Source organism: Myiozetetes cayanensis, unplaced genomic scaffold, assembly GCF_022539395.1.
Source record: "Myiozetetes cayanensis isolate MyiCay16 unplaced genomic scaffold, myiCay2020 scf5-8, whole genome shotgun sequence".
Taxonomy (NCBI): domain Eukaryota; kingdom Metazoa; phylum Chordata; class Aves; order Passeriformes; family Tyrannidae; genus Myiozetetes; species Myiozetetes cayanensis.
Window position 1 is genome coordinate 111,701,888 of NW_026087742.1, and position 15,997 is coordinate 111,717,884.

Here is a 15,997-nt window from a genome sequence, read left to right on the forward strand (position 1 = left end):
GAGTACCCTCAGAATCTGCTTTTGAGCGCTTAGGGAGTCCACAAGTGCTGGTCAGGCTTTAAGAATCACCTTTTAGAAGCACAGGAGCGGGTGATTCCACTGTGTTTTGAATCAAGCACGTGCAGCAGGCCAGCTTGGCTGAACAGGGAAGTCCTTGTGGAGCTCAAGAGGAAAAAGAAATTGTATGATCTCTGGAAATGAGGTCAGGCTTCTTAGGAAGAGTACAGAGCTGTGGTTTATATATGTAAGGAGGAGACACAAAAGGCCAAAGCTCAATTGGAGCTGAAACATCACCAAGGGAAAAAAACCAAACAGACCCACATTTAGGAAAGGAAATGTATTTTATTGAAAAAAAAAATTACATTTCACTTATACACCATGAAAATACTGAGTTGTGTGTTATTTTCATAAGAAGAGGTTAAGACTTGCACAAGAAAACCACATTCTTTATTACAGCATTACTCCACGAGATGAGGCTCTGGTGGCATCTGCACTGGGCATTTTCACTAAACAGTAGAGCAGGGCTAAATGTGCTTTGGACAAAAACCCTAAATATTGGCCTCTTCCAGGTGCTACTGCCCATTGAAGACATGGCACTCCTTTGGTTAACACTGAATTATTTCTGAATTAGAGACAAATCTCAGAGTTTCTCTACTCACTTAGGTCCTAGGCAAATTCACAGCTATCCCTCCCCTCCATTTTTAATTCTAATTTCATTTTAACAATCTTGATTTGTGTTTCACACTCAGCCAGCTAAAATCACATTAAAACAGCACACAGGCTGTCATCCTCCCATCTTCCAGAAAGAAAACAAGACTGAAAGGGATACATTGCACCAACACTTAACAGCAAATGGCAAGATCACTGGATGGTGCTGAATTCTCCAGTGTTTCCTTCCACCACTGCAGCTCCAGCAACAAGCCCTACAGTTTCCTTCCCTAGCAAAGCAGGTATTCACACACAGGACCTATTAATCAGGTGAATACATGTGCTGTACCAAATGTAGGGCCAGGAGTGCCTCTCTGCAGATGGCACCCCAGTGCCATCTGTCACTGGTGTGTCACAAGAAGCCTGCTGTGCCCCCAGGCAGCTGTGACAGGCTCTGTCACCCCACTTGGCAAGGCATCTTCTGAAAATCCCTTATGAGCCAGAGACCTTTAGTGTGGAAAGATTTAAACATCTGCAGACAAAAATAAATACTAATGCCCCATAAATTCACAGGAGAGTTCCCTTATTTATCTATTGACTTACTTGTTAATGTGATTTCTTCTTTACTTAAAGAAATTAAAGAGCCAGACCTGGACAGCTCTGACACCGTGCAAGTGCTGTGAAAGCAGACTTGAAACTTTCTCCACCTGGATCCTCCTATTATATTTCCTAGTTAAGAGCACTGCTTTCTCCAATGCCCTTTTCTACTCTGCTGGGCACAAGCATCACACAGGTCATTAAGAACAGCCACACCAAATCTTTTAGTGCTATGATGTTTTTGCCATACAGGGAAGAATGGGGCTGGATTGAGAACACCAAACTACTAAGTCTGCAGCTCTTCTTTCAAGTACTTAGCTCACAAAGATTTCTTTTCTTTCCCACGAGCAGTGCAGCTCTGCAGTTAGGCCCTGCTTACCCAGCATCTCACTGCCAGGGGAAAGAGGAACCCCGCTCTCCCCCATTTTGAGCAGCTGCATCGTCCCAGCACCTCCCCAGCAGCAGCACAAGCACTTATCTGTTCCCAGGATGAGAACGTTAGGGGAACTAAAGGAGATTAAAACCTCAGGGGTTTTGACTGGATAAATTCCCCATTGGTTTTAGCTCTTTCACTTCCCTTGTCATGAGGACAGGCAAATACCAAGGCCAGGACAGGTGATGGCAGAGGAAGGTTAGGGCACAGTTTCACTGTGTAGCTGAGCTGGGTAAGTTAGATCTATCACAGCAGCTGGTAATTCTCTACCTTTCTCTTCTTAAAAACAAGAGCCTAGCCTGAATAATCTGAATTATGCCCTTTCAGAGTCCCTTGGTTCTCCATGGCCTACAGAAGAAGTCTAAGGAGATTACACCATGGCCAGGAAAGCAGCACCACAAGCTTCAAGAGTGCACACAGAGCTGTGCTAAAGCACAGCTTTGGTACAGCCCCTGTGAAACAACCAGCCCAACAACTTCACACCAGCCTCATCTCGGAATAAACTCCTCCGCATTTCCCCCGAGGAAGGATGCAGGCAAATAATCACTCTGCCACCACCACCACGGGGATCCTGCACCCCCAGATTCCCAGGGGAGGAACAGCCAGGCACAGTGAAGCACACACAGCAGAGCTGTTCCCTTCCACAGCCTCCCTCTATGATATATTATTCATCCCGGTATCGCTTTTCCTGCTGACTCAGCAAAGCAGAAGTACCTCTCTTTTAACGCATCCAGAATTCGGGAACTCTTGAGAGAAAAACTTGTGATAAATTCTCTTCTACTTTTTTGCAGTAGTGATTTATTCAGAAGGGTGGTGAGGACGCTGCCATGTTTCTTAAAAGGGACATAGTAAGTGATGGCTCAGTTTTCCCAGATCACCAACTAATAATATTTAACAGAGGGCCGTGCTCAGAAAACTCCTTTATGTTGCAGACCTTGCACTTTCTAGGGAGACTGAAAAGATAAACATATCTGGAGAGCTGTGCTTTAGCCCTGGTCTGCCAGCCATAAGAAAACAAAGACTCATTTAAGTCTAGCCAGATATAAAAATCACGTTTTGGTTTTGGACCACGAGAACAGCTTTGCCCTTTGACTGAATGGGATTTTATGGGTAACTCAGCTCTTCTGAAAGGTATTTATGAATTTGAATTCAGATCACCCAACTAAAATTCTTCACGCTAAACCACAAGGAAAAAAATCTTTACTTTCTCCCCTTTAGGCTACTCATCTATCTGTGCACACGTCCAGCACAAACTATGAGTTACCTTAGTCAGGTTCATATAATGGGGATGAACCAGTTTTGTTCCAGTCTCCTGGCCTGTACATTTATTAAATACTTTTAAAGACCTCCCAGTCTTATTTAATTAACTACACAAATCCATCACCAGTTTTTAACCTATCACAGATGTATTTGAGACTTTTTTCCAGTGCAAAAATCTAAATTTCAGGCTTATGCCACAAAGCTCGCCTGATTTTTAAAATGGATAAGGTAGCAATATTTAGGGTTTTCTTTATAAACAATGGTATCTACCATCCTATTGCCTCTCTCTACAATCAAGCGTACAAGCCTCACTGCAAGAGGGATACAACTCATAATTGCCAACCAGAAAAGTACACAAACACTAAAAAGCCTACAATTTCATTAGAAATTAAATCATTTGCTATATTACACAGAACTTCATTGTTTTTCTGGCATAAAAGTCATTGAATTACTACATAACGCCTCGAGGACAATCATTAAGATGTGTAAACATATAACAGGTCCACCTAGTCAGTACAAAGCACCACACAAACTTTAAGTTACATAGAAAGTTTGCTCATAAATATTTCTTTGTTTAACAATTCAGCACTAAAAAAATATTACTTAAAAAGGCATCTTTTATTAAGTTATTCAGTTTGTCCAGGGCTGGTGGGGTTGTACTATCCCTACTGTATTACAGCCACCTGACTTTCTTTCCAAACCACTTTACTTCTCTGGAAGAAAAGGCTGTGTGTGGCTGGGACCCAAAGCTTCAGCACAATCTATAAAAATATATCTCTTTAAGACCTTCTGCTCACATCCTGAAGGCCTACTCAGCCAGCCCCCCAAAAATTCTGTTTCCCACCCCTAACCACATTGCAAATAAAGCTTCAACATACACACACACACACACACAGAGTACATATATTACACTCTTCTACACACAGAGTTTTTCTAAACAGCAATTGCAACCACGAGGGCAATAGGTAAGTGTGATTTCAGTGGTAACATATGGCACAGCCTTCTCATATTGCTGGTTTTCTCTCTCTGAATAATGTGCTGCCTTATTCACTGCTCTGCAAATTGGGGGTTTATTACCTTTACTTGCACTGTGGAGGCACTAAGTCAGGAATGCATGCACATTTAGGAGCATCCCGTTTGCCTCGAGGCCCACTGCTGCTGGAGCAGTAAAAGCACCAAACTGGTGGCACTGGTTTCCTGGTGAGGCAGAGGGGAGCCTTCCCTGGCTGTTGGAATGCCACACCACGTTCCTGCCTTCTGGAAAATGGTGAGAACTCGCTTGGTCTCCACTGAAACCTTGCAGACAAAATAGGAGCTCCCTGGCATTCAATGCCCTTCCTGCAGTGTCTGACTGAACCTCATGGATTTACCTGAAATCTGCTCCTGCATGCAGGTATAAACTCTCTGGTTTACTCATTTATTTAAAAGAGAAGAGTTGGGGCTGTGATTGAACATCTCAGAGCTTTGATATATGTCTTTAATGGACGTGTTTTAGAAAGCTACAGAACTGTTCAGCAGGCTCTCACTTACCAGAAGCAAACGTCTTTCATGAAGAAAGTACAGCTCTCTGAATATCTTACCCTGGGATTCTAACAGGAGTGGTCACTAAACCAGTAAGGCTGCAATGGGATATAAAAGAAGGGGCTGTGTTTCCATTTATGAAGGAATATTTTAGTACCAGAGCGACCAAACTTTGTAACACGTCTCAGCCTTTAAAAGTGCTCTTTAACTGGGCAAAGACCTTTACTCAGGAGGGGCGGTTCTTTAGTATAAACATAAGCCAAAATTCTCCCGTGGAGCTAAGTGTAATGACACAGCAGCCCTCTGCAATGGCCAGTGCTCTCACTAACCTGGATCCCTGCTCTCTCCCTCTTGCAGGGACACTGCTGAGTGACTGACAGAAGCACTTGTTCCCACATGAGGAGCAATTGCTTCCCACTGTATAGTCCTGTATGCTCTAATCCACAGAGTGAGGTGAAAATTCAGTGAGGGGAGTGCAGTAAATTCTGTACAAGAAACAGATCTCAAAATGAGTTATGGTTCTTTCTCCAAGCCCCTCTTCTCACCTTGTTTGCAGGAATAAAGAGCACAACACAATGAGTTCCTACACATGCAAGCAAGAGGAATGCAAGAGAGTGGTGCAGAATGCCAGTAGTTTTCTTCCCATTAAACTTTAAAAAATATAAAAATTAAGACAACAAGGATGTTACTCACTTCCATGTCCATATCTTACAGTAAGATGACTGCAGGGCACAAATGTGTGCTCTTACATTAACTACCCTACCTCTATACTAGGACATAACTAAGGAAATATTTAATTACATCCACTTTATTCAGCAAGACTATAAAACCATTCTTGTGCTGTTTGATTCTGAAACGATTAACATATTTAAAAACAGGATCTAACAATTTGTGTGTGCACAGTATATTAAACGTAGATGCTTTTATTACAATCTTCCTTGCCACATATTTTAAAATAAAATCAATCAATACAATCACCATAACAGTCTCAGACAACAAATTAACACCATCCAATCAAGACACAGTTAAGATACTCAAAAGGCAGTATGAGCAGCTGGAAACCTTGGTCCTCTGATTCTTTTGTTTAACACATTAATTACAGAATTCTCCCCTCTTACGATAAAAATCAGCAAACAAACACTAACAATTCATACTGCAGATTTCTTAAGATGTTTGTGTCGAGTGGGAACAACACGGATTTCAGCACAATGTCTTTATGCACATGGGAATTTTCACATGGAGACTAATCCAGGCCCAGGATAGAGTAGATGGGATTGTAAATAACTTTTGGTCTCTCCCGCACGAGGGCTCCAGAAATGAAGTGAGCGCGCTGGAGTGATCGAAATGGCTGAGCACACACGGAGCTGTGAACCATTCCAGGGAAGAAAAAAAGGAGGGACCCAACACAAAATTAGTTCCAGTAAGCAGAACTAAAGAAGCTGGCTGGACGCAAACACAAGGCATTCACCTCTCCCATGCTTGCATGTGCTGCGGCACGAGGAGTGTCCTGTGCCACCAACCTCACACAGACACCTGAGGTCACCGGTCCTGAACTGCTGGGTGCTGGACTCTGGGCTACAGACACCTTTCATGCTCTTAGGACAGTCATGGAAGATTATCCATTAGTTACAGACTCCACTCTCTGGGCTAAAGTGCTTGTTCTGTAATCGATTCGGAGCTAGGCTAGTTCAGATTAACCTTTTATCTTTAACTAGAGGTTTGCAAATGGATCAGACAACCCTGAAAAGTCTCCCCCGGGCCCTTAAATAAATAGTGGGCAGCTGTCTGATACTGAGACACTTTCCAGCTGCACCAGACAGACAGCAGGAACTCAGAAAAAGATACAGGTATTATGTGCAGGAGGAGAGGAGGGAATAAAACACTGGACAGGACTGTGCTGAGTCTCTGAAATTTTGTTCTGCACACAAGCTCCGTGCAACTCTGAACAATTAAAAATGCATCCAAGTATTAAGTATGTAAGTAAATACCTTGGCATTTAAAAATAACTGTTAGACTGCTGTGGCTACACAATGTTAGCTACAGAATATATTTACAGATCATTTCTGATGTTTGTTCCTAGCAAGAGACGTTAAGCCCAATTCTTCACTGAAGATATAAACCTGATCTAATTTAGACCGGGTCAGCAGGAGTTTAAAACAGGTATCACATGAACAACCCCCAGGGACTTAAGCAGACAAAACCAGCAGCCCATTGCTACAGGACCCAGCTACTGTGAAATACGAATTTTGCAAATCGAGCATTAGTATGAATATTCTTTTTTTGTTGTTGTTAACATGGATATGTCACAGATTTTAAGGAAGGTGTGAAAAGTGATCCATTCTTTGAAGCAGTGGGAAAAGATCACAGCTGACATGTATAAGCTGCTGCAACAAACATATCACCTTCTCTTTTATGGCCAGATCACTGTTCATTATGGTTTACAATTAAAACCTTGTTTGTAAGGTAGCTTTAAGTTTTCTAAATTCCAGGCTTCTTTATTTCAGGGAAACAGCCCTTGCTTTTCTCTCAATCCTCTTGTGAAGGTCTATTTATTCTAGTGGCAAAATAAAATCCTGCTGTCTCATACTTACTAAAAAGGCATCAACCATGGCATGTACAGGTAGGGAAGTTCAGTATGTTGATCCCTTCTTCCCAAGAGGATGATAGGGATTATACACTTCCCCATGAAATAGTCTGATTGTAAAAGATAAATAAGTTCATAGTTATGTCTGCAGTATAGCACACAACACTTGGTAAATCAATATTAGAAGCAGTTAAAAACCTGTTAGTGTTCAACTGCTGAAATGCACCACTAGCTACAGTATTTAAATATCTTTGCTGAAAGGAATTATCTGAAAAAAGTAACTGTTTTCCTGGCACAACTGCCCAAGCAAGCAGCAGCTTATCTGAGAAGGGGGCAAAATATTAATACGAGCTATCTCCTGGCCCATCTGGAAGTTTGTGTCGCAGGGAGAAAAAAAAATATTTGCATCACCTTAAAAACACAGCGCTGCAAGGAAAGGCAGTTTGCTGTGCTTCACAGAATCACAGGATGGCTGAGGTTGGAAGGGACCTCTGGAGACCATCTGGTCCACCCTCCCATGCAGGCAGGGCCAAGTGCAGCTCAGGGCCATGTTCAGTCAGCATCTGAGTATCTCCAAGGATGGAGACTCCACAACTTCTCTGGGCAACCTGTGCCAGTGTTTCATCACTCTCATAGTCAATTATATTTTTTTTAATGTTTAAATGGACTTTCCTGAATTTCACTTTGTGCCCAATGCCTGTTATCCCTTTGTTGGGCATCACTGAGAAGAGCCTGGCTCCTTCTTCACTGCTTCCCATCAATATTTATACATTCTGTTAAGGTAGTTTGTATCTTTTTACATATTGCATATCAGCCAGGAGCTCTTATCTCTGTTAAGGACTGCTAATTTCAGCAACTGGTCACATCGCCAAAATTATTATTGCTAGAAAGTTATTTCATTACAGTGATTACTAAAAACAGTGGCAGTAGAGTCACATTTTGTAGATAATTTCTGTTGTTTTTTTTTTTCTTAAAATTCTCGAGTCATATGATTTTTTTCCCCATTTTTATGTCACATGCATGAGAGGAAATAAAATTAATATTGGTTGTTGAGAGTGAAAGCCTGAAGTTTGCCTCTTATACTTACTGCAAAACACGTTCCTCTAAAATTTCTTTTGCTTCAAAGATATTAAAAATTAGGGATTTCAGAGACTTTAATTAATTATGATAACTATTCTATGAAAGAAAACCTATTCAGCTAAAAATTTACACCAAGAATAAAATAGTGTTCTACTAGGTGAAAACAACTTTTACAATGGCAGAAATACATGAAAATGATGGGATAAGTGAAGACTATCAGTTAGGTAGGTGCGAGGAGGAAGATGAAAGAAAGGTATCTGGGGACACCCCAGAGTGAGCTTCCTAAGCCTACTCAGGTAATCAAGAAAAAATTTTCCTCTAATGAAAGTTTTCTTCATGTTCCTGCAATCAGAAATGCAATTTTAATCCCATTATGCAGTCTGAGACAAATAAAGCTCATCAACTGAACGTGAACAGCACACTAGACCTCCCTCATCTTGGGACGTCAAGAACATGGGTCCCATACAGACCTTGTCAGCATGCCTGTCCCACTGGTTCAGGATGTGGCTGTGATGCATTGGACACTGAAATTATTAAGAATCCCATTTTGAAGCTTTATGAAGGAGAATTTTGAAGTTTAGATGCATTACTAATAACAATGTGTTTCTGTCATCTCTAACTGGCTGCAGAGACTCACGTTACGAACAAGGTAATTTTCTATGTTTTGCTGCATTTGGTAAACACATGTAACTCACTAAAACAAAAATAATACTTTACCCACATTGCTTCATTGATAAACCTGTCTACAGTGCTTACTATTGTGAAGTGGAAGTGCTCTATGTAGTTTTTAAGTACAAACCAGGGCAGCCACCTTTCAGAGTAAGAGCTGCTTCCTCTTTTGTCCTTAACAGAATGTTTGCCCTCAGTTAAAAAAAACACAGAATCAAACCTGGCCTTAGAGGTAGAACTACAAACTTCTAATCAGTGAACACTGAATAAAAGTATTATCTTATTAATGATGGTGTTTCTGGAGCAGCTTTCGGAAGAAAATCATGTGGGCACCCACGGACATTAGAAATAAGCAGCCAGTCCCAAACTGTGCAGCTGTTCACAGACAAGAAGCAGGAGCAGAAATCAGTGACATGAATGACACCTCAAGGTCACTTCAGAGTACTGAACATGCCAGACATCTTCAAAGTACTCCCACACACAACCAGAACTTTTGTGTGTAGTTTTAACCCTGCTTAGTTTCGTAGCAGCTGAGATACTGAATACCCGAGGAGGTACCGAGGTATCTCCAGGAGAAGGGAGCATGGAGCCAGCTCCGTTGGCACTAGATGCCACCTTGAAATACATTTTCCAGTCAGTCAAGCATTCCATTAGCAAATTCACATCTGAAGTCTTTGGCAAGGCAGGAACACTGTTCTCTCCTGCCCTGGGTGATTACACAGACTAAGTGAATCCGACAGCCATTTTGATACCTGGAATATGCTCAAATGCACACTAACTGTTTTGTTTTTTAAACTGAGCAAGGCCAGCACATATGTTTGAGAGTGGATATCTGCCTATGCTGGGCACTATTTCATGAAAGTCAGGTTTCTGTCACAGATCTAAGGCAAATATTACAATTTACAGGAAAGAAATGAGGACATCAATACATTGTGCGTTATTGGAGACGTACAGCCTTTATAACACGGTGGCTTTCACTATGATCTCTGGGTTTTCTATGTCCTTTTTGCTTTGGACCATTCTCAGTTCCAGCTGGGCTGAGTTTGGTTTGTTTCCTTCTCCAGCTTGTGCTAAAAAGATGACATCAGAATGTCATTAGAAAGAGAAATATAAAAAGAAACAAGTTGAATTTTTCTGTTATCCCATGATTTTCTCTACCTTCCTCCCTTCCCCAATCTCCCTTACAACACCCTGCTAAAGTCTTCCAAGGTACAAGATTCAGGTCAGCACTGTGATTTCTTATCACCCATGTTCTGTGCCTCTCTCCAGGAAAGAAATACGGCTCTGTTGTTAATGAGAAAGGTCACACAGACATGCTGTGAGAACCCAGAGATCCCACATAGATTTCCTTAAGAATTGAAAGACATGGGAAGTCCAAGGGGAGAGAAGCTGAAAAAATATCACTCCTCGCATGGCCAACACAGCAAAGAAATTATTTGTTGATAAACCCCTCTCAGGACTAAATACACTCTCAAGAGGAAAGTGAGTGAGCTACACTTAGAACAGAAGCTCTCCTGCACATCGAGCTCGGCATTTCCTCACGTTCTTCCGCCACAGTTTTGCAGAGCTGAGTCAAGCACAGTCAGCACGACTGTGGTCCCACTACAAGCTAAACAGTGACATCTGCAGTCAGCCGCTGTCAAAGAGAGGCTTGGAGGACACAGTAAGGAACAAGCAGGCAAGACTTAACAAGCTCTCATCCTGCTGCCTCGGCACTGAGAGTTGCCTTTGGTCAGGGGACCCACAAAGCTCTCTGAGTGTTTCTGCTGATGCAAATGCAGACAGAACACGGGAACAAGGGTCAGAATGAATTACCTTTTGCACTCTTAATGGTCCTTTGCAGAACGTGCTGCATGGCTGACACAGTCTTTTCACACGCCACCTGCATCAACATAACACATTCAGGTTTTAGTAAAACTTCAGCTGCCTAGTTTAATATTACTGTTATTTCAAAAACACGGCTATTAAAAGGCAAACATGACTGATGACATAAGTAGAATGACAACTATGCAATGTAGAGTTTGGGGAAAAGAATTTTTTTACTTAATTCTCTAACCAACTGAGCTAACTCTCCCAAAACTGGTATTATAAATCATATACCCATATTGAGGACTCTATGTCCTTGAGGGAAAGAAACAGAAAAAACAGATCTAAGAAATTACTTTCAGTGCTTATTATGACACAAGGATAAAAAAATGTAATTACAAACACGCATGCGGTCTCTCTCTCTAGAGAGAACATCTTATCTGGCAAAATTACAAAATCAATCCAACTGAACTGCAAATGTGACTGTTCAACGCTCCTTTTGGCAAAAGGGAAATTCCGGGTTTTTTTCCTCTGAGGTGAGGAAAGAAATGCCAAAACAGTCTTTAAATAATGTCATAGATTAAAAGTCATAAAAAAACCCAGAAGAAACATGGTCTAAACTTGCAGAGAGGTAATTTCTCCCACACCTTCAAATTGTTTGGATGCTTGTGTGTCCATGCCAGAAGCATAGCAGCAAACAGGTCTCCTGTTCCAACAAAGACAGCATCCACTTTAGGAGACTCCATTCGAATTCTTTGTGTTATCCTGGTACCATCTGCTTTAGCTATAACACAAATAGACAGTTTAGTAACAGACCCAGCAACTAACACAACAGCATCTACTAGAATTTAGAAAGAAATCCTTTTAAAAGTGATCTCCAGATTTGAATTCTTCCGTTGTTTGGAACGTAAAGCTGCTAAGGAGTATTGTAAACCTTGTACTTTCAAAGAGAGGCCAAAACTTGGCCAACTTGGGGTAGCATTTACAACTTATATACTCTTCATACTTCATTTAAGAGGGAGGAGGTAGACAGCACTTTCATTTTTCATTCCTCATAACTGTGCCCTTCGCAGGTGGAAACACTATGTGACAGTCTGAAACACAGTGAATCTTGGCGGTGGAACAAAAGGGGATATACAAAGAAACAGAAGGGTATTTTATAACCTATCAGAGGAGGAACAATCTGCTAACAGGACAGTGTAATGTTTCAGAAAATTATTCAAAGCATTCCAAGTTCCTGTTTTATATCACCACTACTCTCAGGGCCACTACTAGGGGCTGTAAGAGCCCTTAAAACTCACCCAGGACAGCCCCCACCATGCACCCTCTGCCCAGGAGCTGCAGAGAAGCTCAGGCCTGGGTACAAGCACCCTTGCCTGAGTTATGCTGTAGGTATTCCTGTGTTCAGCCCTGCTGTCCTGCCTTAATAATTGGATTTTCCAGATTAATCTCAGACCTGGCTTGTCTCACCTGCCTCTGATGATGGGACCCATCCTGCTCCCCTCATTCAGGTTCAGTGGGTCTGAGTCTTGTGGCTGTTGTGCCTGTGCTATGATCACACTCAGCTCCCAGCTTGCCTTCCCTCATGGAGCAGCCCCAGCCTCACCACTCCTTGATATTACTGCAGGAAAAGCTGTTCCCTTAGGGATCTACGCTCCTTCCAAGCACTACAGATGGGTGTGATGAAACTACTTCATCAAGAACTAACTGAAAGCAGAGACAAGTTAAAAGAAAGTACAGTCAAGGGAGGAGCTCAAGACTTACTTTTTCTGTGGCTTCCCAGAGCAATTAAGTAGTCATTTCCCAGGGGTGCCTGCAGATCTGAGCTTGTGATCACCACAGTCTCTGGTCCCATGGCATGGAGCATATCCATTACCTTTCCATGTACAAACAGGCAGGAATCAGTGACTGCAGTACGTGTTGGATAAACTTTGCATCATTCTTAGGATTTTTGACCAGCACCTCATTTGGGCATGTTTTGTAAAGAGAAAAAACAGCTTCTGCTCAAATAATTCACTTCAATTAGGGGCATTACTTTGAAACAGGGGAATCAAAACATCCTCATTTAAATGTACACACTTGTTAAAATATACAAGCATCTCTGTTTTTTGTTATCTTTGGATGCTCCTCTGAAAAGAATACTCTGTTTCAGCCGTGATCAGTTTTTTGCATCATGTTTTCAGAACGTATTATCAAAAGAACAGGAGAACAAATAAACAGACACGTTCACTTGAGCTGGCATCTTGTAACACTTGTTAGAAAGCCAACAAGTCCAGGTCCTGAAATCTTATTTAGCTACTACTTTAAGAGTTAGCAAAAATTTAAAAAGTTAAATGAGAGGATCAAGTGTGCCTGTCTCAATATTCCTTTCTCATTCCATTTCAACCTCCAAATTACACCTGTAAATGATACACCTTTCCATGTGTATCTTCACTCTGTGTGTTCCTCACTTCAGCTCATTACTACCCTACTCCTGACATCACAATTGGTTACTACAGACAGAAGTGATTTTGATTTCACCAAAGAAAGAATGACTTCAGTAATGAGTTTAGCACAAAACACAGATAAAATATTAATTCTCCCAGCAGAGTTTAACTAAAAATCCTCTCAGGCTAGCTATGACTCATAGCAGACGGATTTATTTCTGCTATTTTTTAATTCTCTATTGCTTTTCTTTCTTGTCTAAGCCTCCAGGTTTCTTTAACTGTCAGATCTCTTTGCACAGACATCAGTTGGGTTTTAAAGAAGCAATAAATCCACCAGCATACACTGACATAATCGAACTGTGAAATAATATTAAACTAAATTTCACTTCTCAGTCACAATTCACCAAGAACCTAATCTCCACTATTTCTAGTTGTAGGACTTAGTCCCTTCTACATTAATATTACATCACATTTAATTTTATGTTAGATGACTATACTGTCATCACTAGTCTTGTTGAAGAAATGAAAGCATGTCACCGTGGAAGTTGATGCCAGAATTCCTACCACCTCAAAAGGGAACAAATTCCAGCATGGATTAGTACTCAGAAGGACAGACCTGGATGTGACATGCAGCTGGGGAGACAGACAGATTAAAATACAATATCCTGCAAGCCACTATTTTAAAAATGCTTCCTTTCCTAAATATAATTCCACCTCTTTGGAAAAGACTTTTTAAACCCAATCACAAATAAATGCTATCACACCAAACAGTCAGAAAACTAACTTGCACAACTGTTCAGCACATTGCAACTTGTGTTTGCAGTTGAAATATGCAAATCTAAAACTAATGGTTGTCCAGCTAATTGTGTTCTCCTCCGGACCGTGGTTCCACTGGTGAGGATGAGGATGGAAGAACTGAGTTGCAGTTAGTGGCATAAAGCACATCTCATCACCCTCACCCAGCACAGTGGGGTAATGTAAAATTGGGGGATAAAACTGGAGTAATGTAAAACTGGGGGGAGGTGGGAACTAAAAGAACTGAGATTTTTTTAGCTGCTTCCTGCAGTGAATCAATGGTCAGCAAACCATGTTGTCTGATGTCGCTACAGCAAAAAAACAACAAACATTTGGGCTGACAGACCCCCAGCTACTCTCCAGGGTGCCACTGCAGCTGCTGTTTGTTTAAAGATTTTGTGCTCTTTTGAAGTTCAAAACCAAACTGGAAGGAATAACATCAGTTCATTATGAAAGCACTTGACTGGTCAACAAAACAGAGAGCTCAGCCCTTCTCAAGACATCAATAAAATCACATTCCTATTTTGTCCTTCACCACCAAGCCCTGAAGCTTTTTATTTTCTTCAGTTTGTGTGAAAGGGTAAATCTTTACACCTCGATGCAACGTACTTGCAGGCCATCTATCATCTCTGTATGGCAATGACAGCAGCTGTCAATGCTGTGGATTTGCCTGGGAGAAGGAGGAAAAGCTGTCCTCACACTCAGCCTTGCTGCTGCACGACTCACACATGGACAGCAGAGAGACCTGAGCAGGTTTCTGATGCCCAGGTTCACCTGGGGTTTTCACCCCAATCAAAGCATTTCCACAGCACTGACAGTGTCTGGGTTCTTGCCACATGTGCTGCTGCCTCTCTTCTTACGCTGCAGGAAAGCAACCTCACAGAGATCTGCTCATTACCGATGTAATGGCTTTATCTGTATCTCTTTCTGGAAGTTTCTGGAGAAGTCTGACACTAAAATAGGAAGTGTTTTGTGCCTGGAGCGCATGAAATTTATTGATAAACAGAAAGAAAGGATGGAGGCCAAAGTGACTTCAAGGTTAAAGACAAACTGCAAACTGCAGCACTGCAGGTAGGAATGCAGAAAGAGATCTCGCACATCCTACCCGTCGCCCACTTACCTCTACAGCATCTTTCTCGGTGTAAATCTTCCTGCCCGTGAGTAACCTGAGAATGAAACAGAAATCTTAAAAAGAGCACAAGTTCTCCAGGCATTGACTGCTCTGTTTATCCTTTGAAAGGAGGAAAGCTTGGACTGCACCAAACCGGCCTAAACCTCCTGTAGCTTCACGGTCTGCTGGACCAGACCGCTGCCTTTAAAGGTTACGTGCACAGACACACAGTGCTTCTGCAGTGGACTCACACCAGCCCTAACCTGCCTGCTCTAGAGATCCCTGCACCACAAAAATTCCCTTACAAGTGTCTTCTGTCCATCTGCTCCCTCCCCTCAGGGGCACAGCCTGTGATGTATCACAACAGATTATCTCCTGACCAAAGTGTCACAGTCCTATGCAGACAGGACATTTAAGGCAGGAGGCATTTAAATTCTTAGCTCCTATGAGATGTTGATGTGGTGGTATTTCTGAATCCAGTTTTGGGGTGTTGAACCCAGCTATCTCAGTTTTGGTATTCTGACATGTAATTAAAATTTCCACAGCAATGGGGAAGGATGGGGAAGGTATTTGTGCAACCTGTCCTAGGTACAGGCCTCTGGGGATAACAAGAAGTAATCATGAAAATGAGAGACTGGAGAAAACAAGAAGAATCTTTTTCTCACACAGCTTCCAGATTTTTTTATTGGTTTCAGTATGGAACATTTGAGGTTGTCTGAAAAGCACTACTTGAAAGTAACAGCTAAAAACCAAACCCCAAAACATACATACATTGGGCACTACAGTGAGGCAAATAAAATAATTGGTATCAACCCTCCCTGCTTTTGTCCCCAAGTTTATCTGGCTAGAAAAGGAAGTAAGCACTTACTCAGCTTCAAACTGGTTAGGAGTAATTATATCTGCAACAGGTACAACTTTGTCCCTGTAGACCGGGAGGAGATCCTTGGGCACATACTAGGGAAGAAGAAACAGTGTCAAACGTTGTCAGCAGCATCTGAGATGTGGGACTGCAACCCTCCCTCATCGCATTTTTACTGAAATTATTTGCTAGTTTTGATCAAAAATGA

The 15,997-nt window shown here is 41.8% G+C and overlaps 1 protein-coding gene across 1 annotated transcript in view; it reads right to left on the reverse strand.

Annotated features, from left to right (window-relative positions):
* Nucleotides 1-322: 322 nt before the first annotated feature.
* The window catches only part of PDXK (pyridoxal kinase), a 48,114-nt gene continuing 32,439 nt past the window's right edge, over nt 323-15,997 (reverse strand). Inside the window, exons 6-11 of the mRNA XM_050332124.1 lie at nt 15,799-15,884; nt 14,940-14,985; nt 12,363-12,474; nt 11,246-11,382; nt 10,608-10,674; nt 323-9,862 (exon numbers count right to left, since the gene is read on the reverse strand). Coding sequence (XP_050188081.1) covers nt 9,750-9,862; nt 10,608-10,674; nt 11,246-11,382; nt 12,363-12,474; nt 14,940-14,985; nt 15,799-15,884 — 561 coding nt within the window. The 3' untranslated portion in view covers nt 323-9,749. The remainder of the gene's footprint in view (nt 9,863-10,607; nt 10,675-11,245; nt 11,383-12,362; nt 12,475-14,939; nt 14,986-15,798; nt 15,885-15,997) is intronic.